Here is a 23943-nt window from a genome sequence, read left to right on the forward strand (position 1 = left end):
CAAATACTATAGTCAGGAACTGTTAGAACTGGCATCAGAGGCCAAATAGATGTTTTTTAACAACCAATGGAAGCACAATTACAGTCTATATTTCAAAGGGACTATCATCCCACAAAACAGGTATCACCCAGAGAAGGCCCTGTACCAATTTGCCACAAGATGAACTTCTGCAGCCCCCAGCACAACTAACTTGTTGTGGACTTGTTCTCAAGGTTTTAGTGAATAGGCAGGTCTATGTTGTGGGAGGCTTTCTTTCAGTGACATTCAGTGAAAGATGGCATTCTGGGATCATATGAAATTACAAGTAATAATCTGAGGTGAAAGTGTTCATATAGCACAAGTATACATAATGCTCACTGATGTAAGGATAATGAAATTTGCCTTTAAATAGAATAGTTTATTACTGAATGTTATGGCTTTCTGTTGGCTGTAAGCCACCTTGAAAGGACACTGTCCTGAAGCAGATTTGTTGGATTTACATGAAACTGATTTAAAATCAGCAAGAAAAATGCCAATTTACATCAGTTTTCCCACTGATAGTTCCTTATTTCCCTTATAATTTCCCCAATTTTAGATAAAAATATACTGATTATTTTAACTAATTCATTTTTATTCAGCAACAGAAAGGCTGCCTAAAAATATTCAAAATAAAAGCAAGCAAGCAAACACTGAAGCCCTCCTGTGTGCTACATGCTATTTTTTTACAAAGCATACAGAGATCCGTATGGTTGGCAGAACTTTAGGATGTGTAAATATTGCTATGGTAGAATTAAACCTAAATTTCCTATTTTATCAATTTCAGCCACCCAGAGCTGGATGTTAAAGCTTCTTTAACTCAGGCCTGCCTGTCAAAATACCCAGCTTCTCTGTAAGAGTTTCTCAGATATAGTCCAACACTTTAAGCAGTGAAACACTGAATTATTTTATGCTGCTCACACATTTTCCTGTGAGACTCCAGTAAATAAATGATGAGGGGCCATGTATAGGTTATTCTGCTCTGAACCAGGTGGAGGAAGCATTTGTGGGGAAAATGCTACATAATTTAAGTAGGCTGCTACATCAGTTGCTTCGCAATAGCACAAAACCACTTGAACACAGCACACTGTCCCCAGTCTACATAATTTGTAAACACCCCAAAGACCCTAGTGGAACTGACTGAAAGCATCTTGCTCTATTTCCTACAAGGCAAGTAAGGATACAGAAATGTTCACTGTGATAACCAAAGGCAAGGGGCGAGGTAGCTGTTCTCACAGGCACAGGCCTAACTTGATCACATTACATTTGCAACAAAGTTGTTTTTGCTACAGCTTAAAACAGAGAAGGAAAATATGGGAAAAAACAGGGAATGTTTTAAGGTAACGGTGATATAGTCATCCTCTTACCTGATACAATCTTTGAAATTGAGGGTTGGGGAATTTGCTGGTTTTAAATATATCCTGGCTGGTCCCTTCACTCTCATCTTCATAAACCAAACTCATGGAATCAATCAGAGAGTCAACTGCACACAACTGATCCTCTGTGCCATCAGATATAGACAAAGGAATATTCAATACATCCAGGAGATAAAGATACTGTAGCCATGTTCACTTTCCCCACTACCCCCTGCCCTCACAGTCTCAAATGAGAAAATTGCTCATAACACTAGGCTGCATTTACTTTCTCCCACTGAAACCAATGGAAGCCATTTCACTTCCGAGGGAAAATGTAAGCAGCTGTGATCAGGAGCACAGCCGAGGTAGGAACTTTCCTCCACAACTTCACTACTAGTAACCCCAACATCTGTATCCTCACTTGCCTTTCAAGTGCCCACATGAAATATGTCTGCAAATGAAGTCCCTTCCATTTTCTCCCATTGACTTCTAAGGGAAAATAAACACCTCACAGATTGGAGACAAGAGTGTGTGATGTTAAGCGACTGACAACTGGGTGTGGTTGGCCCAAAATGGCCTGGCAGGCCAAATCCAGAGGCCATTTGAGCCTAATTGGTCAGTACCAGGTACTTCAATGGGTAGAACGGCTAATATCTCAGAAGATGAAATCAGGATTCAATATGACCATAACAGATTGGAGAACTGTGCCAAAACTAACAAAATGAATGTCAACAGGGACAAAAGTAAAGTTCTACACAGAGGAAGGAATAAACAGGTGCACAAGTATAGGATGGGGAAAACCTAGCCTGACATCATGAAATGTCCTGCATATTGCAATGAGTCTTTACACCGCAACCGTACAGACATGCACCTGGGAATAAGGAGCACTAAACTCAAAGAGGCTTATTTCTGAGTAGGTATTTGTAGGATTACTCTGTTAATGATGCCAAAGTTCAAAGCTCACCTGTTGGTGTAAACTTTTTAATATTTTTTAAGGAGGAAAACATGTATTGCCTTAGATCTTCCATATATGGTAGCTGTACATAGGCCAAACACTATAAGAAGAGAGGGGAAATGTCAAAGGGGGGAAAACATTTTCATTTCAGTTGAGTTATCATAGTATCTAACACATAGCACAAAACACATTCTAGACTAGCACACATTCAATAGAAATGTTTATGAAATTAATAAAATAAAATTCAACAAAGCTGCCCTGAACATTTCTTGGAGAATGGCTTGATGTGTCCTTATCTTTTTCTACCTGCTATAGTTCCTATGACAGAGCAGTTTCCAAATTTGGGAATCTGGTCGGTTTCTTATAGTGGTCTGTCAAGCTTGCTTCTTTTAAGATTCCAAACCACGGCCCAAACCAAGAAGTTCTGCACTTCCCATTTACAGAGCTTCACTGGGCATCCTTTATCCACATACCTCCGCTGGCTCACACCACCTCAAGCAATTCCATTTCTTCTTGTGCTTATTTTTGCCAGTCAAAAGAAGATGAAAGATAGTGTCCGCCCCCACTTTAGTGATTGCTTAACCAAAGCAATGCTTATTAAGCACTGCATTCCATATGCGCATTCACTAAAAAGTAACGTGCCAGAAATGGCATAGCCGTCTGCAGACTTTTAAAAAAAAAATGTATGCAATGTAGAATTTTTTTTTATCAAAAAAAATACCCAACAGCTACATACGGATTTTAAAAACCACCCCGCACCAGGTTATAGGTGCAAGCACCAAACTACTGTGCTATAGTGATGTCTAGAAAGTTCCTATGACAATACTGTATTCTTAACTTGGTGGGATATATGCTACCCACCCCTGCTGAGAAGACAGGACTGAATAGGAGTTAATAACCATGGTGGGGGGAATACCTCGTATTCATTCTTAATTAACGGAAAGGCTACTCCAACTTGCGGGTGCGATCTTCTGTCGTAGACATAACGCACTATGGCCACCATATCCAACTCATCCAAAGCATGAATGAGGGCAGAAAGAGCCACGGCTGCAGCCTGTCAAAAAGAGAGATGCAATTATACACAAGTATGATGAAAGCCTGGGACTGCAGCAGTCATGAAAAATCAAAGAGGTAGGTTTCAGCAGTCTGACTGAAACCTCACCTTTTTTACCTCTTCAAAAGCAGTGACAGTGCACAACATCAAGAGACATACTGAAGTAGGGCACCCTCGTATATACTGCACCACTGTGTCAAAATTAAATGTGTCTATATTTAAAGTTGCAGATTTAAAAACAAACCCTCGTGTGATATCACTTCTCTTAAGTTCCTATTTCTCTTTCTATTAAAGCTGGAAGAGATTCCATTTTAAAATCTGATGAGGACAGGCTCTACGTTCAAAAGGGGTACAATATAAGTAAGTCAGTAACCTCCCCGATACTACTGAAGGAGTTTGGAGAAAGTGGCTCTAGAAGAGCTGTACATTTTCTATTTCTAGGGCCTCAAAACTGCCCTGCAGGTGCTATAACATCCTAGTTCGGTCCTTGGACAAAAACTCTGTTACCCTTCAATTTTTTGTGGCAAAGAAGAGGATGAGCTCAGACTCTGATTCCATTTCCTCAATGCTTCTACAATGCTTCTATGTTGCACAGTCATGCTAGAACAAGTGGAGGGGGGGGAAGGGGGGCAAACAACTAGATTGCAACTGCACCATGATACCTACTGCTAAGAAATAAATGTAAGATCTCATCTGTATCAAGAAGATCAAAGCCCAAAAGGAACATCCAAGCCATGATGTCCCAGTGCTAGTTCTTGTGACATTCTAGCTCCATTCTCCTTGCAGATGTTTGTGTTTGTTTTCTTAAAACAGTAACACTTAAGGAAAATAACTTGTCTGTTTTTGCAATACACCAGCTTTCAACATGTTTCACATTAAAAATAAATAAATAGAAAAATGCAGCTTTTGATTCAAGGACAGCCAGTCAGAGATATAAAGATACAGCAAAACTCCAATCAGCAGGTTGGTAAAGCTCACCTCATCATCCTTTGCTGGGAAGACTTTCAGAACCTGATATCCCATGTAACGATGTCTCTGGACCTATGAATGAATGTTTCCAAAAGTTAGCTAGATTTGACCTGGTCCAAATGCTATTTTGAACTCTTAAAAGTCACTGTCTAAAAGGCATGCAAATTCAATTCCACAACCAAATATACTGTTGCTGTTATATTCCAGGAGACTTTTAAAAATAATTGCTCAAGCTTCTGCACTAGGTATCACTTTGAGCTACCTTCAAGCACACTCATCACTCTGCTCCCCACCTCATACTCTCAGTTACACAAGTTCATCTGTCGGCCTTCTTTCTTCACCCCTGTTGCTCCCATCATGCATTTCACTACAGATGGGAGGGAAATGCAATACATTGTGCCCAGTTTCCAAAATCTTCCAAATTACTTCTCAGTGTTAGGGACCTCTACTTTGTAGGAAGAAGGCAGGCTTGTAAGATAAATTTTGTCTCATCTTGTTCTCCATTCTGAAGCACACCGAGGCCCTATCTGCACCACACTTTAAACACTAAAAGTCTTCCCTCAAAGAAATCTTTCCTAAAATGGTGCTGAGAGTTGTTTGGAGATTCCTATTCCTCTCACAGAGCTACAAATCCCAGGAAAGAGGGATTGCTTGCTTAACCGCTCCAGAAACTGTTGCTCTGTGAGGGGAAGAAGGGTCTCCTAACAACTTTCATCACCCTTAACAAACGAGCTCCAAGGATCATAAATGTCTGACGTGGCATGGTCCTGCTTTATAAGGCCTTAGTGAATGGGATGTAGCTCCAAGTATGCATAAGACTACAGCCTTAATTCTACTGGCTATACAAAATTTGATACCTCCTGTTGTAGTCATCATTTTGTGATGTTCAAGTCACCAGTTCAGATTGTCCTCCGTGGCCAGATCAGGTATGCCCGCAGCCTCTGAATATGTGCAAAATAGTGCACTATGTGTGCAATGAAAAAAGAAGCAGCCCAAATTTAATTCATTCACCCAAATTTTCCAACAAGATAGGGTGAATTCCACAGCCTCAGCGAATTATGAAAATTAAACAGGCCATCGTGGTTTCTTATTTTGCACAATTCATTCTGCACCTTTTAAACAACACTTTTTTATTTGTCATGGGGAGGAGCAAAAAGCCACAGAGGCACTGAAGCTCCATCCCTTGACCACTGATATTCTTATTCAGCAAGTCCTCTGGATTCTGAAATTTCACAATGCAGTTTCTCATCTTCACAGCACACACACAACCCCGATTGTGACAAAATAAAAAGAATGCTTCTCTCCCCGCCACCCACACTCATGCATGAGAAATAAGGGAAGTGATCTCTCTCACACACACCAACATCTACTTAAAGTGAGCTGTGATGGCTGTGTTAGAAACCAGGAGCTGATGTTCATAGCCGCTGCCCTTGCCACCGTAAGTAGCTAGCTCATTTACAACTCATTTGTACAACCTCTTTTGCCTAGGATAAATTTTCAAGTTATGTGAAAAGCCCTACAGCAGTTGAACAATAAGCACTTCTCCAAGTTTACATCCATACCTGAGATGATCTTGTGAACCCCAAGACAGCAAAACATTTCCCATCGGTCTTGTATTTCATCTGTTCCTCGTCTACCTTAGAGAAAGGAACTATATCGCTCCCATAGCGGAATCCTGCAGAGTGAAAGAATCAGTTCCTATGTTATTAAAGGAGGGTGACTCTCACATGGGAGCCTAAATGCAGAGCAGAAGAGGATGAGAGAGAGCCTTGCAGGAAAATATGAGTGTGTGGGGTGGAACTGGAGAGGACCCTCCCACCTCACAAACCACCAGCAGCCAAGGGCCACATAGGGACACTGCCCGGAACCCCTGAAAGTCGAACACAGGCACAGCTGGAAGGTAAGCCTGCTGCATGATTCCCTTCAGCCTATGGACAGAAGCAGAGATGGAGCTAGACATGGAAGGAAGGTTAGCCCACCTACCTCAAGTTTTTCCTTCAAGAGTGCATTCAAAGTGTGCATGTGTGTGTGTCACTCCTGTTGTCACACATCCTCCATACTCAACATACACATCAACCAAGCATCTTTTAAACTGCAAGCAGGGCTGTCCTATTGCAGCTCAAGGGATTGGGGGGGGTGTGGCTAAGGAGGATGTGCTTCCTCTAAATAGATCTCCCTACGTGGTATCAGATAATTGTATGAAGCTTGTTATCTCTTGATACCCTAGAAATTCTTTTGTGTATTTAGCAAAACATGCATGCCCCCAAATCCATTTTCAGTGCTCTCCTACCTGGAATGGGTATAAAATTTAATTCCTCTCTTACCATGTTACTTTCACTTATTCTACCTTCATCTCAATGCTTCTGCCGATAAACCAAACCCAGAGCTTGCAAATACTTCCCTAGGAAAATCTTGGTGCTCAAAGCAGAAGTCATACCTTGAATAACATCCTCCTTCTGAACTTCTGTTTCATCATCGTCATTCAAGCAGTAAACTGTTTCTTTCTGCACATCTTCTCTTTTTAGTGTCTTGGCATCTACAACCGTCCAGGTTTTTTTCACTTTTTCCTCGGTGAACTTGACATTGAAATTAAAAAGATAAGTTATTTCATGTTAGCAGGCAGAACAATCCTAAGTATGGGAAGCCAACAGAACTTGTGCCATCTTGAATTAAGCTGGAGTAAATTACCCCTAGTCCGAACTCTGTTCAGGAGCAAGACTACTGACAGCTGAGTTGACTTAAGCCTGGCAGAGGGATGCAAGCCTTTAAAATACGAGTGAGACTGACACCACCCTTTTTGCCAGATTGAGTTCCACTGGGTTGCCAGGTCATATGACTGAGGTGAACAGAGCTAGGATTCAGCATACGCCACCAAACATCAGCAACACCCATTTTTCAGCATAAGATCCCCGGCTAAGCTAGGACATATGACTTACACCAGCATAGCCCAACTGTGCTGGGAATCCACTGGCTAAGCTAGAGATCCACTGGATTCTAATTTGCTCATCCCAGCAATCTTGGGTTTGGATTGCTCCCTTGGGGATTAGATATCCACTGCAACAATTCAAAGGCCCCCTTTCCTTTCCCAGGCATAAGACAGCAGCCAACTTACACTGCACTAGTAAAAATATCCCTGAACACATGAAATTTATTTCACTGATCATCAATGATATGCCAATACTGACAGTTAGAAAACACTGGAAACAATGCCTGAAATTTTAGGTGCACATAATCATGGATTGACAGTCTACAATGCACTAATTTCTAGTGACTGAAGGAAGCAAAATGCAGATCTAAAAAGTTACAGTGGTGCTATATACAAGAACACTTTACCTGAAAATGTGAGAAGTTCCCCAAGAGAAATATGGAAAGAATTCATTGCTATGCAGTTTCTCCAACTGCCATCACTTGCGTTTGCCAAGGGAATAGGAGTTTCAGAAACCAGACAGTGAGCTTTATGAAAAACGACCATATTCTATCTCTCTATGCTGTCAGATTTAATAATTTAATAGGCAGCTATACTAATCAGTTACTGCGGTTGAATCTGAATTTACAACTAATTAATCCCTGCTGTGTTTCCTCCCTTCTACTGGCACCAGTGTTGGCATGTGTTCAATTATGCTAATATGGTGCTAAAAATACAAAAGTGGCCGTTGTAACTTACTGCTTTGTAGGCCACAATCCTTATAGACAACTGAGAACCAATTGTGAGCTGGCAAGGCCAAGCCATAGGTCTCCGTTCAACCTTCTTAAACACTGAAAGGCGCTCCAGACTCTCTCTAAATGACAAAACACAGGGGAAAGTGATATGGTGAATCCCAATAAACATTTTACTAACTGCACACAGGAAAAGAACAGGTTAGTTTTAACAAAATTGTGGTCTTGAAAATGTTTTGGTTCTAGATAAATTATCTGTGATTTTTCACATCTTCACATCATAGTAATGTATGTGTTCGATGTGCTAGCTCATACATGTTTATCACAGACAGATCTTCAATTTCACCTTACATCATCTCAAGTCAGGGTGATTTTCAACAGAGACTATTCCCACATCCAGAAATGTGCATGAATCCAGTTACATGTGACATTAACGTTGATGACACTGTGGTATTTATTTTACAGGCATTTTAACAGTTGTGCTGAATTCTTGAATCACTTGAAGCTCACTTGTTGTACCAGTATAGTTAGGATGGAAGGTGGCAACAGCACTAGTCCAATATCACAAAACATGCCATTGTGTTACTACCTCAGCAATGTTATATCAGCAACAGAGACGGGCATTTCAATGCTCACCAGTTGCTTTCATCCCAGCCATGAAACACACATATCTGAGAGCCGCAGCCAGATAAAAGCACATGGATGGCATGATGCAGAAGGAGTGCAATGTGTGCTATTTTTCACCCAGGTAAAATCTGTTAGGATGCATAGCAGAGCCCTCTCTGTTATGGCACCCACAGTATGGAACTTGTTAATAAGAAAAACATGCCTAGCTGACTACCTCCTTAGAAGTACTGCACTACCAGAAGACGTTTTCCTTTAGAAAAGCCTTTGTCAGCACTTCACAGAACCAATAATGTCACTGGACTGCGGGGTAGATCAGATTAAAGAGCCACAGCAATGAACAATAAACTTTTACAGCTTATGTTTTTCTTCCTGATTGCTGGTTTAACACTTATTTTATATCATTAGGCTAGTGTTTATTCCCGTTGTGAACTGCTTGCCATGAAACTTCCCAACAATAAAAAAATCAACAAAAATAAATATTTTTAAAATGTCAAATCCAATGCAGATATAGGTTTGGATACTAATGTTTGTTGTAATTACATATTGGAGAGGAAAGCAGTGAGTAGAGTTTGTCATTTTCAGGATTATTTTTCCCTTGCTATTTTTGTGTGCTGCTGCTTGCTGGTTTTGCTTTGAGGTTTTTACACACATTTTAGATTTTAAGCTATCTTTATTTTAATGTGCAGATGCCTGCAAGCAGAGAGGCACCTCCAATGTTATCAGTAAATAATGAGCACTGCTCTCCTGTACACTGCTATTCCCGGTGCTATTAAGGCCCAGGTTTGCTGCTGAACATCTAGCTTGGCCTTACGAACCTAAAACATTACACTGAAGCCAAGTTCCACCATAATGAAAAGGGAAATACTTCTATGTAAAGGAACACTTCTATGGTGTCAGGAGGAGAAAAAGCCCAATTTATGCAAACAAAACATCTGTGGGCATGAAACTGGGAGGGAAATAAATACAAGCAAAGTTTCTAATAATGGAAGGAGGAGCAATTCAAGGTTACCTGAAAGTATAAATGTCCTCCAGGCCTTCTTCTTTGGCTAAGGAAAACATAAGCTTTCTCACCATCTGAAGGCCTTCTTTCTGCTGCCCAGATAGCCCCTTCCTTGGAAAAGGGTTTTGGTCCCTACTGGAATGCAAACCATTCCCCGCATCCCCGCTTCCATCTTCGTCATTCGCTGGAAATGGCAAGCTAAGAATACAATAAAGAACCATTTCCATTCACATTCCTCATTCACCAGAACAACTACAAATCAATTCACTGGCTTTTATTTTATTTTTTCCTGAAATGAAAGAAATGTGAATTGACACTTTGCATCCTCCCTTTATTCTGATGCACGTTCAATTGTCATTCTGAAACCTTAGCAAGCCAGCCCACACTGATGCTCATTTATTGCCACGCTATTAGTCACTTGTGACATGACAAGCTCTGTATAGGATCTTTTAAAGCTCAAACTTGGAGTATTCATAAATAAAGTTGACGTATTTTCCTCTGCGGAAAGAAATTGGATTAAGAATTTTGCATAATACATCTGCATGAAATTATCTTTTGATGTAATTTATATGTCAACAACTAACAGTCAAATTATACAGAATGTTAAATGTATCATTATTCCCCTTAAAATTGCAGCAGTGGAGTGTGTAGGGAGGTCAAATCAGAATTGGAGCAGTGGCAATGGGAAATGGGGATTTAACCCTTTCCCCACACATGGAAACCCCCCTTCCCCAAGCAGCTGATTACCCCAAGAGGGAACAGGTTATTGGGGTAAATAGCAGTTTCTTTCCAGAAGTGGCAGAAGGGAAAGGAATATATTTTTGGGGAGTGGGGACACTTTTCACCAAGACTGTGATGTGGTTAACCCCTCCTCCCTGTATGTCTTGGGACAGAATTCTCCCCTTCCTAGTATGGCCATTAAGAAAAAGGAAGGAAGACGGAAGCTAAGATATGCAGTTCACATGACGTGTTTGGCTCTGAGCTTACAATAAAAGGACCTAAAGAATGGAAGCACCCACTGGAAAAGCCAAGTTTCCTTGCCCCATGCATTTCAAGTCACTTAATTCACCGAATGACCACAATGGTCTGTGCATGCCTGCTTCCTTTGGGACTTCTGCCCTTCAGATTTCATCCACGGCATCTTGCCAATTTTTGCATTTTGCGATGTGAGCTGAGTGAAAGCAGTTTTCTTTCTCATCTATTGAGCATGAAAATCTATATATTAACCTGGGAGTAAGCTTCACTGTAATCAATGAGCTTACTTCTGATCAGACAGAACAATCCTATTTATGTAATTGATCCTAGCATAGCAAAGGTGGAGGACAGGGACGGAGGGGGGGAGATGAAACGAAATACTATTTTAGAGACCTTTGTCTATTTTGCAGCATTAATGGTGTCTAAATATCATTATTGCCACTGGCATATGACAGTTAAGATAATTTCTTCTTAATATTGCTTCCTGAAAGAGCCAAATCACAACCTATAGTCTTTTTCTGAATACATTAACAGGGCAATCCTAACCATATCTGCTCAGAAGTAAGCCCCACTGGGTTCAATGGGCCTCATTTCCAGGCACAGGCACATAAAGGAAGTTCCCAATGAGCAGTTGCTTGCTTGCATGCAGCCCTACAATTGTGCTAAAAATATGGGTATTCCTGCACAGCAGCAGAAAAAAGGCTCCGAAATATAGCAATGGATGAGTAGAATTAAGGGCCGTGAGAATTTCAGCTATTCTCCAGTGGTCTAGAACTAAGGGCCGTGAGAATTTCACCTATTCTCCAGGGATCTAGAACTGCTGAACAACAGGCAAGATCCAGCCTATAAAAGCTTCTGAAACAGCCTGCCAGCCATAATGGCATAAGCAACATCACAAGAAGACTCAGGTGGCACAATGGGGTCAGTGCATCTGGCTGTTAACCAGAAGGTTGGTGATTCAAGCCCACCCAGGGACAGCTGTAGGCAGGATTCCTGCATTGTAGAGGGTTGGACTAGATGAGCCTTGCGGTTCCTTCCAACTCTATGATTCCATGATTCTAAGAAAAGCTGTCACCAGTCATTCTATAGAAGTGCTGAGCTGGGGGAAGAGATTTAAATGTCCTGACTCAGCCCGGTGATGCAATGGGGATGAATCCCCATGGCCCACCTTGCTCTTCAGACTGAAGAGAAGTTCTGCCTAGTCGAGAGCAATTGTGGGAATGGACTTCCGGGGTGGCGCCACCGGCAATGGCGGACTCCCTCTGAACTGGAGGGACCAGCTCCGCGGGAAAGGGTCTTTTCCGCTACGGCGAAGCGGGGACGCTTTCAAAAATCACAGGCGGATGAAGCCTGTGACCATGGGACTCGGCGGGCACCTTTAGCGCCCTCCCCAACTCGCTAAGGAACCCACTAACGGGCTCCGAAGTGAAGAGGGGGAAGTGGCACGGTGCTGAGAGTCATCGGCTATTTCCATGGAGCGAAGCCGCATAGCCGTAGCCGGAGAGCGCTGCCTCTTTCCTGGGACAATTTGGACTCTAAAACAACAACCCGTGAGTAGTACGGAAATTGGATATTTAAAATATTTTTAAATTCGGCACTGATCGGAGAAGGTCCAAACAGGAAGTTTGCCTCCCCTTTCTGTAAATAACCTAAAACAAAGAACCTCCAACTAAGGTCGTGGAGAGCCTTAGCTTTTGTAAAAGACTTTAATTCTACTGATTGAGATTACAAGAAAATTTATTTGGAAGCAGGGGAACCTGCAGGAGAAGAACTAAATTTAAGAATTGATGCGCCACCCCACCCCCCGGACCCGGGAGTGGTCCGTGAGAGCCGGTTGAGGAGCAATTGAACAATTTGACAGCTGTCAAGTTAGCTGTCAGGATACAAAAAGAGGACTTTGTCTCTACTGTCTACATCTGTTACAAGTTTATGTTTTAAAAGAAGGAAGGACTGTTACAATTTAACGTATGGAACTTTTGGTTTTGTGCTGAATGGAGTAGAAAGAAACTTAAACCCCCCCTAGAGGGAGTCTTGGGACATTGCATTAAAAACCAGCTGAGAAATTGTTTTTTGACCTTGATATGCTTAAGAATGGCAGTTGGTAAGGAAATCCAGTCTGAACTGAACAGGACTTTCTTTCTCATGGGAAAGCTGCAAGGTCAAATAGGTGTTTTGACTACAAATGTTACAACTTTGGGCACAAGAGTTGGTACCAGCAATGAACTTGATAAGAACTTGGTACACGAATTCTACTTAACTGAACAAACAGAGAAAGTTGAGAAGAATAATGTTGCCTTTGAAGAGGAAAAAGGGGGAGCCGTAACCCTGCAGATGCAAAAGGCGAGCCACAACTTGAGGCTTGACATGATGGTAACAAGGAGAAACAAATCTCTGAAGATGGAAGCCTGGCCTGAATTGGAAAATGAAAGATGGAGAGACCTCCTTATGTGGAGACCACATGGCCCTTGGATTATAAATTTGATTCAGCTGGAAGTTGGAGCTATGGGGACATTTGGAACTAAAAGGAGAATGAAACAAGATGTGGAATACCCTATAGGCCTTATCTTTAAGTACGTAGGCCTGGCTGGAAGAAACGTGGATGCTGTTGGGTGGGAGCCTCCCCGAGATTTGGTCTTTAATATCAAAGACTATCAAAAAGACTGGCAGAGTAGTTATGAGAGAGATTTAAGAGCCTCGGATATAAGATCTCCGGGTTGATGGTCTTTTTTTGAGACTTGTTGGGGACTGAAACCGGGAAGGGGGTATGGGTGGAATGAAAAATGGGAATTTAAAGTGTATATAATATAAGTTGCTTTTTTGCTTTACCTTTTTGTTTTACTTTTAGGTAGGAGAATTGGGAAATTCGTGGAAAGGAATTTTCTTTCGACCTTAGGGAAATGTCTTAAGAACAAGTATTGCTATATAGGTTTGGATGAGAGTTAAGTTTGGATAAAGTAAAAGTAAAAGTGGGTTCTAAAAATATGGTAAAATCAAGGATTTTGTTGATAAGATGTTTGATAAAGGAATTAATGTGGCTTTGGTAAAAAGACATTAAAGGATTAAGTAAATATGAATTGATGAAAGAGAGAATGTAAAGATACAGTATGTTAAAATAAATTATTAAGATAAAAATTAGGTTAGAAGGATTTACTGAAACAACAAGTTAAATTAGAATACAAAAATGGGAGGTGTGAGGAGGTTCAAGGAAATAAGTAAAGGAAGAAAGTTATGTAAAGGTTTGATTTGTTTCTTTTTTCTTTTTCCTTTTTTTAATGATTGTATGTTTTCTATGTTTTTTTTTTAATTTGTGTTTTCCCTTTTTCTATTGTAACCTTTAAAATTTTGAATAAATATTATTTTTTAAAAAAGAGAGAGAGCAATTGTGGGAATGAAAATTACCTTTCCCACCACTCCTCAGCTGATCTGCATGCATCAGCTAAGGAGCAGTGAGTATGTGCACCTATGATTGTGGACCTTGGCATACCTGGGGGGGTGTCTCACTCCACCCACTTTGGGGTCTGGTTCTGCCCACTCTTGAGCTGAGGCCCCCCAACAGCTGACATCTATCAGCAAAGGAATGTATACAACCCAGAGCTTTTGTGCTATTTGCAGAATAAGATATCCCAAATAAGGGCAAAATATGCAAATATGCTTTATTTGCATAATTTATGCAGCTTGCAGAATTCAACTATTCTGGATGCAGACTTGTTAAGTTTTTTGTTTGAACACACAGCCCTGCTTATACAAATTTTTAGTGCCTCTTTGAGAAAGGTGCTACATTAGAGGCTAGAGTTAGAGAAATGACATTCCCTTTCTCAGAACAGGACAGAGTTGAAATAATATTTCATAGTTCTCTCCTCACTCACAAAAACTGAAGCGAAATACCAGTATTCTTCATGTTAGCAATGATAACATCCAGTTGATCCTCACTGAAGGGACTACTGAGGTCTGTAAAAACTTCAATGTGTCGTTTGTCATATTTTTTCCCACTAAAAGAGAAGGCAAAAATAAAAGAGTTTCAAAAGCACAGGTATTTTGACAGCTGCAGTATTTTGACTGCTTCTTTACAAAGAGCAATTTATACTTCTAGTAAGGCCAGATATGATTAATATGAATCCACAGCATGTCGTGTATTTGCTGTGTTTGGCCATCACAATATACCATATTTTAGAGGGATGTGATTGGACCTAGGTAACGCCTAGGTAAGCTGACATGTTTAAACAAGCCATAATTAACCTTAACCAAAGTATAAGGTTCGAATGAAATGCTAAACTTTATTATTCTTGCTATCCACCTTGAACTGTCAGGAAAGGCAGGATATAAAATTGTTAGATTAACACTAATAAATAAATAGAACTGCCATTTGTGGGTTAAAGCCTCAGCGCCTAGGACTTGCCGATCGAAAGGTCGGCGGTTCGAATCCCTGCGGCGGGGTGCGCTCCCGCTGCTCGGTCCCAGCGCCTGCCAACCTAGCAGTTCGAAAGCACCTCCGGGTGCAAGTAGATAAATAGGGACCGCTTACCAGCGGGAAGGTAAACGGCGTTTCCGTGTGCGGCTCTGGCTCGCCAGATGCAGCTTTGTCACGCTGGCCACGTGACCCGGAAGTGTCTCCGGACAACGCTGGCCCCTGGCCTCTTAAGTGAGATGGGCGCACAACCCCAGAGTCCGTCAAGACTGGCCTGTACGGGCAGGGGTACCTTTACCTTTACCTTTACCCCTTTATTACTCATTGGGGGAAGCATCTGCTCTTCCAATATACAGTGGATGCTTGGGTTGCGAATGTGATCCGTGTGGGAGGCACGTTCAAAACCCACAGCATTTGCAACCCGCAGCGCTGCGTCTGCACACGCACGGGTTGCAATTTGGCACTTCTGTGCATGTGCGGCTGCCGAAACCCGGAAGTAACCCGTTCTGGTACTTCCAGGTTTCAGCACATCCGTAACCCGAAAAAATGCAACCTGAAGCATCTGTAAACCAAGGTATGACTGTACTGAGCAAAATTAACCAAGTGCTATATTCTACTTGATATCAGTCATGGAAAGTACTCTAGTGTCAGGTGAGCTCTGATTTTCCAACACTTAAGTCAATGGAAACCTGCAATTTTTACATTAGCGTAGACCTGATTCTTAGCACTGTGCTGTTGAACAAGTGCCCAATTAACCTGAAAGCAAACTTCAAAAATGGGCTATGAAAGACTTAAGTGGCTAAAGTTCAGCAGTGAAAACAAATGAACAAACAGAGCAGAGCGGCGAGGGAAACCCAATACTTTTCATTTTCAGCTTGTCATATACATTAAGAGTAAATGTCATTTTGTTCTTCAAAGAACTTCCAGTTCTTTATCTCAGTGAGAATTTGGGTCCACCAAAGCTGGTTGAGAGGTACTAACACTTCCTTTACAAAATTAAACTAAAAATGTCCTGAAGGCTATCCCAAAATAGCCCTATTTACTAAGCTGTCTAATAATACACACAGAAGATTTTGAGCTCTCTTGTGGTAATCAGTCAGAATCCTTCAGTATTTATTATCTCAAAAACACTCCTTCCATAGTAAGATAATGTCCCAACACTAAAATGGAGTCAGATCCATTTTCAAAACTGTGTTTCAGAATCCTTAAGGGCAGTCGTGGGCCGATATACTTACATTGTTTCCTTTTGGAGCAAGTCCATGCAAACAACAAGAGCATCAAGAACTAAGCACATTAAGAAAAGACGCTTTAATCTTTTAAAAAACCCACAATTTGATACATGCTGGCCAGGATACAGTCATTACTGCGCAGCCTAATCACAGTAATATTTCACATTTAACGCACCTGAAGTGTTCAAAGCATTTAACATATCTCAACAACAGCCCTGTAGAGCAGTGTTTCCCAACCTTATTCCAACTGTGACCCCTTCTGACCTAGTTTCCTTTCTGTGGCGCCCCCCATGGGCATAGCCAGGGGGGCAGCTGCCATCCAATAAGTAAAAATCAATACAGTGGTGCCTCGGGTTAAGTACTTAATTCGTTCCGGAGGTCTGTACTTAACCTAAAACTGTTCTTAACCTGAAGCACCACTTTAGCTAATGGGGCCTCCTGCTGCTACCGCACCGCCGGAGCACGATTTCTGTTCTCATCCTAAAGCAAAGTTCTTAACCTGAAGCACTATTTCTGGGTTAGCGGAGTCTGTAACCTGAAGCATATATAACCTGAAGCGTATGTAACCCAAGGTACCACTGTACAAATCAATGCAAATCAGAGGTTCCGCCCCCCAACAAAAATCCTGGCTATGCCCATGCCCATGTTCTATGTAAACAGAACCTGTTCTATTTATAATTTTTATAATACAGTCCAAAAGGCGCACAGGGAGCTCTGTATATATGGGAGAATTTTAAAAAGCAAGTGGTCTTCACGGACCTGGTGCAAAAAGATATTGTCATCCAGAGGAGCCCTGGCTGCCTAGATAAAACACTACAGCCCCACACACCCTTACCTGGAAGTATGGTCCACTGAACTCAGTGCAACTTTCTTCTGAGTAGACACTTATTTACCAGATGCAAGGCAGCAACACCAGATGACCCCACTCAGCTAGGCGCTGGGATGGATTTCACCCAGACCTTGCAGAGTCAGGCCAACACTGGCGACAGGCCCTATGTCCCGTGGCACTTAAATCAGGGGTGGGAAACACAGCATTAGTCCTGCTTTGGCCTGTGAAGCCATTTCCCCCAACTCATGTCCCTCTGCCCCACACCTGAAGTCACACGTGAGGCAGGTAAAGACATGACTAGATTTGTTCCGCGAGTTTCCCCTGAGAATCTTGATCATGCTACCAATCCTTCCAGACAGCAGGGTCAAGTCACTGGCAGGATTAAAGTCACTGATGGGCCATGAGTTTAAAACTGCTGGGTAGGCTGCACAACTGAGCACCCCTGTAGAAAAAAGCTTTGCCAATAATGAAGTTGGCGAATGCCATGCACCCCACACTCAGCTGGATGTCGGGTGCTTGGGAAGTGCCGTGCAAGAGACTTTGGCAGGTGGGAGGGATAAACCACCTGTCAATCATCTGACATCATAATAATACCATGTCCTGCCCACCTGTCAATGGTGTTCTGTCGGGGTGAGACAAATAACAATCAGGCCCACTGAGCCAAATAGGTTTGTCTTAAATAATAAGGGCTCTAGGAGTTAATGTGGCAATTCCAGACACAGTTAAAATATAAACTCCCAATCTTCCATGCAGCTGTAATCTGGTGAAAAGATTTTCAACATTCATAAAGGATACTGTCCCCTTGTTCAGAGCCAGGCTGAACCATATTTTGTATGTCTTCCAGCAAATCAAAATCCGGCATCATCGGGTGTCTGTGCACAGTGATATGCTGATATTGGTCCCCGCTAGCAAGGCTATTTGCAGTGTCCTCTGTGCCAAATAAAACCAAGGCGATTTCATCTTTACTCTCAGCAAACACCTGCAGATGGTAAAAGATGCCAGTGCAGATACAAAGTGATCAGTATAAACTTTGCTACTCAGCTTCAGATTACTATCGATTCATTTTTCCTACCTTAGGTAAAGGTAAAGGTACCCCTGCCCGTACGGGCCAGTCTTGACAGACTCTGGGGTTGTGCGCCCATCTCACTTAAGAGGCATGGGGCCAGTGCTGTCCGGAGACACTTCCGGGTCACGTGGCCAGCGTGACAAAGCTGCATCTGGCGAGCCAGAGCTGCACACGGAAACGCCGTTTACCTTCCCGCTGGTAAGCGGTCCCTATTTATCTACTTGCACCCGGAGGTGCTTTCGAACTGCTAGGTTGGCAGGCGCTGGGACCGAGCAGCGGGAGCGCACCCCGCCGCAGGGATTCGAACCGCCGACCTTTCAATCGGCAAGTCCTAGGCGCTGAGGCTTTAACCCACAGCGCCACCTGCGTTTTCCTACCTTATCTGCATCATATATGAAACATATTGAAATGACTTTTTAGGTTCTGTGGTCAGCTACCAAACTGTTATGGGAACTACAGTTCAATATCTGGAAAAAATTCCCGAGGCTAGAAAATACAGTTACAGAACTTTGCCTCTCCCCCCCCCCCCCACTGGAAGGGGCAGTTTTAACATAAGTTGAAAACTGAAGTAATGGTAGGAAAAATCAATGTGCCAAATAGATTGGTGGAACAGAATGCATTATCAAAGAAGTACAGTAGACATTCTATATTTCTGTTACACCTATGTAACTTCAAGGAAAGAAGTATGAAGCTGAGGGGAAACATGGTGTGCAACAAATTGTAAACCACAGGCAGGGGCAACAGCCTCAACGCCCCTGAAGCTGCCCCTGTCTTCTATCCCATCGGAGTTCTTTTTTTCCTATTCATTTCTGCCTTATTTCCCCTGGTTTATAAAGTTAACAAAACACTGCACGCCTGTTTTAAGTTTTACTTCTTCCCTTTCACATGAAGCGAAGTTTAGCCCTGTTCTGATGTCATCATGCTGTGAGTTTTTTGCAGCAGCTTCATCTTTATCATAACTTCTACTTTTCATCCCACCTCTCTGAGCTCTTTTACCTGTCGCTGCACAAACATTGTCATCACTTTTTTGGCTTGTTCAAAAGGAGAGTCTTCTCCAGGACCAGAATTGCTCATAGAAAAGCCGACATCCATACACAGGACCACTGCTGCCTTCAGAAAGAAAAAAAGTACAAGCTGAACTAGAATATGGCTAGGCGAAATCATACAAGCACCTATTCCTTGAGCTGTAACATTCTACACCTACATGCTACTGCAAAGGAAACTATGGAACCAATACAGCTTTCAGGCTACAATCCTATACCCACTGGGGGTATGCCCAGCTCGGTTTAATGGATTTTACTTTACTCAGAAGTAGGCATACACAGAATTGTTTTCAAAATTTCTACCTGTCTTGTCAAAAACTCTGTAGAAAAATAAACCACAATACACACTCCCAGCAAGACTTGGGGGAAAGTCCGATTAGCTTTGTAAAATTGCTTTTACAATAGAAACAATGTGTTTAATGCAGTAAGGGTAAAAATTGAGTGCTTATATAGAAAAACCCCATAGTTTTTTCTTTATTCAGTTTATTCAATCTATGCATTTCAGGTCGGAGGGCTCTCCTGAGCAGAAAATGCTTGCTCTGCCTGTACCACTGAAGCTTTACAATCACTCAGCTGAGCAATACTGTTGGATCCAATCCAATATTTATAACCTACCTTTACTCAAACTATAGGAATCAATTTTTTAAAAAATCAGGTTCCCCCATGTCCTAAACTTCTCAAATATATTTGTTCATGTCTTGGATGCTGGAGTCACAGAACTGGAATAACTGTTTGGTTTTTTTAAATTTAATAGCTTAGTTTTTTTTTAAATTGCATGTTTACTGTTTTATATTGTATTTATACAAGCTTTGCTACATAGAAAGCTGCTTTATGGTGGCTTTCCCCCTCAAAAATTGGGATACTAGTATCTAAATAACTACATAAGAATGTTATTATAGAATTTAAGAGGTTGCGTCCAACTAACATGTCCCAGTAGTTCAAGGACTTTTGCCTGTGCAATATGAGTTTCCATCCCCATGCAACCCCTTTTATCTGCCTTTAGAATTGGGGGAGTGAGTGGGCATTGCAAACTACTTTACTGCTTGATCCCAACAGGTAAATTTCTGATATGTAAACAAGGTCTCGCTCTCTCTTTCTTTCTTTGTGTGTGTGTGTGTGTGTGTGTGTGTGTAAGTACCACTGTGTGTATAAATCACTCCCTTGATTAATCTGGAATACAAGGCATCACTTGGTTCTAAATGCAAGTGTAGATTAGGTTGCAATCCTGCATACACTTACATGCTTGAACTCAATGGGTCTTACTTCTGATAAGATATGCACAGAATTGTACTGAAATAAATAAATAAATAAATAAAATAATAATAATAATAATAATAATAATAATAATAATAATGTATCGCGATCCGCTTTGTGCAGACTTATCTGCCCCTGAAAAGCAGGGTGCAGTTCTGATTCTATATATGTAGGATTTCGGAGTGGGGGGTCGCCCCGTGATAATCCCATCATAGGTAACCCCCCCTAAAAAAAAACCCCACACACACTTCACTAAGGATTAGAAGCCCCACTTTCAACTAGAATAATAATAATGATACATTCTTAAGCGAGGGAGCGGAAGAGACTCCAATCGCTAAGCATCTTGAACCGAAGTCCAATGCTAGGGGATGAGCCCGTGTGAAGCAGCCGAAAGAGGCGGGAAAAGTTCCCCTCAGGCCCTGAAGCCTCCCATTAGCTCTGTCAGGGCGACGCGCGTCTCTTTCTGAGGGAAAGAGCCTGCAGGGGACCAGCATAGGCGGCGAGGTCCGTCTCTCACGCCCCACCACCCGCGCGTTACCTTCGCCCCCCGCGACATCGTGCCAGAAGCGGCTCCCGCTACGTCTTCCGCGCCTCCGCCGTCTCTTCCTTCCGGAGTCTCTCGGCCAGTATCCGGCCAAGTCGGTCTGGGCGCGGCCGTGGGAATGAGCCCCACAGCGGCCCCTCGTGGTCCAAGCCGAGATGGAGGAGGAAGGATGGAGGGCTGCAGGAATTGCGGTTACAAGGAGGAGAGAGTTGCGTTGGCACAAAAGAGGGTGCTCAGGCTGCAGTTCTAATGCACGCTTCCTGCAATGATTTAACAGTGCCGGATTTACGTATAAGCTCAACAAGCTATAGCTTAGGGCCCCACTCTCTTGGGGGCCCCCAAAAAATGTAAGGGGGGGAACTGGATGTACATTTCCAAAATATAAGATAAAAAACAAATAAAATAAAACCTGCATTCAACAACAGTGTTTTGTGTTGTGTAGGCTCCTATGATGTAAGTAATGGGCCCCGCCTGCTAGCCTGCTCCCTAAAATATCACTAGTTTGCTCATTTCTATATAGAGGGTACCTACATTCTGCTGTTTATAATTAATAGTAGTTTGCATCATATATTTGCACCTATTATTATTTCATGTTATAGCAAGTTTCTAGAGACTAGATTATGAGTCTTTGTAAATTGTGTTTCTAATGGAACTTTTGTTATTGCCAAATGCCAATGTGTTTGCATTATTAAGTTTGTTATGAATAAAAAATCATTTGAAGTTAGAGCTTAATAATTATTTCACTATTAATATACTTAATTGTATTTCACTTCAACAATTACTTTGATAAAATGCATATTTTGTAATGTGCAAATAGCTTTCGATACCTATTAGGTCAATAAATTACTATATAACATATATTCAACACAAAAAACAGCTACAATTTGTTGTTGACAAAGGACAGCTGGACATATAAAGGGCTTCAGTAGCTTAGGGCCTCATCAAACCTAAATCTGGCCCTGATTCTTCAACATCAACTTCATTGGACTGGTCGTGTTGTGCGGATGCCTGATTAGCATCTCCTAAAGCGACTACTCTATTCCCAACTTATGAATAGAAAGCGTAATACTGCTGGTCAACAAAAGAGGTTTAAAGACTCTCTCAAGGCAAAACTTTTTAAAAATATAGTATAAACACGGACAACTGGGAAACACTGGCCTGCGAGCTCTCCAATTGGAGAACAGCCTTTACCAAAGGGGTCATGGGTTCTGAAGACGCTCAAACTCAGGATGAAAGGGAGAAATGCGCTAAGAGGAAAGCACGCTTGGCAAACCCTCACTGTAATCAGCTTCCACCCAGAAACCTATGTCCCCAATGGGGAAGGACGTGTGACTCCAGAATTGGCCTCCACAGTCACGGACTCACAGTGAAAACTGTGTTCATGGAAAACAATCTTACTTGGCTACAAGTGATCGCCAAAGATGAAGATAAGAAGGAGAGAGGAAGGAGTAAAAAGATGTGTTGACACAAAAGAGGATGTTCATGCTGCAGTTCTAATGAATACTACCTGGGAGTGAGTCTCATGGAAGCCAACGGCTCTCTCTTCGGAGCAGACATGTATAGGGTTGCACTGTTCATATCATAAGCCTAAAAGAGGGCAATGAAGATTGAGTGTGTGTAAAGAAATGCCACCTTTTAAAAAGGAGAATCTTTTCACCCCACTGCACAGCAGTAAGTTCAAGCTTCCCACCACGTGGATCCTTAAGGATGCAGTCCTGTACTCCCACTTACTTGAGGGCTCAGCTCAGCTCCATGAGGCTTCTGAGTAGATATCTGTAGGAGTACAATAACCAATCTCAAAGCGTATGGGAGAATGGGATGCTGAGAAGAGCGCAGAGAGAAGAAACGTTGTTGAGCATCTGCAGCAGGACAACCAGATGCCTTCACCTGCCCCAGCTGCAACAAAACATGTCTCTCCTGTATCGGTCTCTGCAGCTGTTACTCAACAATTTGACTTCACCCCCAAAGGCACACTCCTCCATCAGCTCCAAAGATGGACAGGTGCCAACCATTTGTTTTAAAACTACTGGTTTTACTTAGATTTTATGTCCATTTGTTTTTATAGATTTTATCAGTATCTTTTGTGAATATTTTATATTGTTTTATGTAAGCCACTTAGAGGTTTGGGTTGATTAACTGGAATGTAACTTTTGTTAAAATATGGGAGTTCATTTGGAAACAGAGGTATTGTTCACCGACTTTTTAAAAAACTAAATGTCTGTGTATAGTATCTGCTAGATTAAATTGCAGTTTCCTTTTGCAGAGTATGGCATCCTGTTAAATATATGCAATTTTAAAGGAGGGAGGAAATCCGATAACCCAAGAGGAAATCTTATTCATTTCCCATCATTCCTTAAAGAAGATGCCCTTGGTATCCTAAATGAACTTCAACAAGTTCCACCCTGGGCTGAAGCAGTGACTCAGGCAAAACTGCCCAAGGCTAAACTTAATTTGGCCACTTTACAAGAGAACGAAAAGAATAGGCCTCCAGTTGCATCCAAAGAAAGGGCACATTATCTCAAACAGCCGCAGCTGTAATGCTGCAGGACACTGTGGTCCAGATCAGTGTGAATGGATTCTGTGTAGAGTTAAATAGACCACTTTCCATTTTCTCCATGATGGGATCCTTGTGCAGGCTGTCTGAAGTTCAAATGGAAAATACACAAAGCAGCAGGTGATGTGAACAATTTTGGACAAGTCCCTCACCATTTGCTATGTTTTTGGAACAACCAGACTCTTAAGGAATAGGAGTGGGTGGTGGGTGGAGGAAAGCTTCAATCATTTTGCAAGAAATTGGCAGGTGGTCTATACAGAGGTTTCCAAAACACCTGGGGTTTTGAAAAAGTATCTGTTGAAATATGGTTTTTTAAGGTCTTAGACCCCAGCATGAGATAGATCTGCTGGCTACAGAATTGCCTTATCTGTAGCAGCTTTCCTTAAACACTTATTATGCACTGTACTCTACG

The 23943-nt window shown here is 41.9% G+C and overlaps 1 protein-coding gene and 1 long non-coding RNA gene across 2 annotated transcripts in view; one reads left to right on the top strand and one right to left on the bottom strand.

The window, feature by feature from the left end:
- XRCC5 (X-ray repair cross complementing 5) overlaps positions 1-21100 on the bottom strand; it is a 41707-nt gene extending 20607 nt beyond the window's left edge. The window contains exons 1-13 of the mRNA XM_083739615.1: positions 20972-21100; positions 19133-19246; positions 17866-18049; positions 16248-16296; positions 14474-14596; positions 9642-9830; positions 8013-8127; positions 6786-6924; positions 5911-6023; positions 4358-4420; positions 3242-3379; positions 2335-2425; positions 1383-1516 (exon numbers count right to left, since the gene is read on the bottom strand). Coding sequence (XP_083595741.1) covers positions 1383-1516; positions 2335-2425; positions 3242-3379; positions 4358-4420; positions 5911-6023; positions 6786-6924; positions 8013-8127; positions 9642-9830; positions 14474-14596; positions 16248-16296; positions 17866-18049; positions 19133-19246; positions 20972-20989 — 1470 coding nt within the window. The 5' untranslated portion in view covers positions 20990-21100. The remainder of the gene's footprint in view (positions 1-1382; positions 1517-2334; positions 2426-3241; positions 3380-4357; positions 4421-5910; positions 6024-6785; positions 6925-8012; positions 8128-9641; positions 9831-14473; positions 14597-16247; positions 16297-17865; positions 18050-19132; positions 19247-20971) is intronic.
- LOC310825777 overlaps positions 1-23943 on the top strand; it is a 250870-nt gene that overhangs the window by 191651 nt on the left and 35276 nt on the right. The gene's annotated exons all lie outside the window — the stretch shown is intronic.

This window comes from Podarcis gaigeae (genome assembly GCF_964106915.1).
Source record: "Podarcis gaigeae genome assembly, chromosome: 1".
Lineage (NCBI taxonomy): Eukaryota > Metazoa > Chordata > Lepidosauria > Squamata > Lacertidae > Podarcis > Podarcis gaigeae.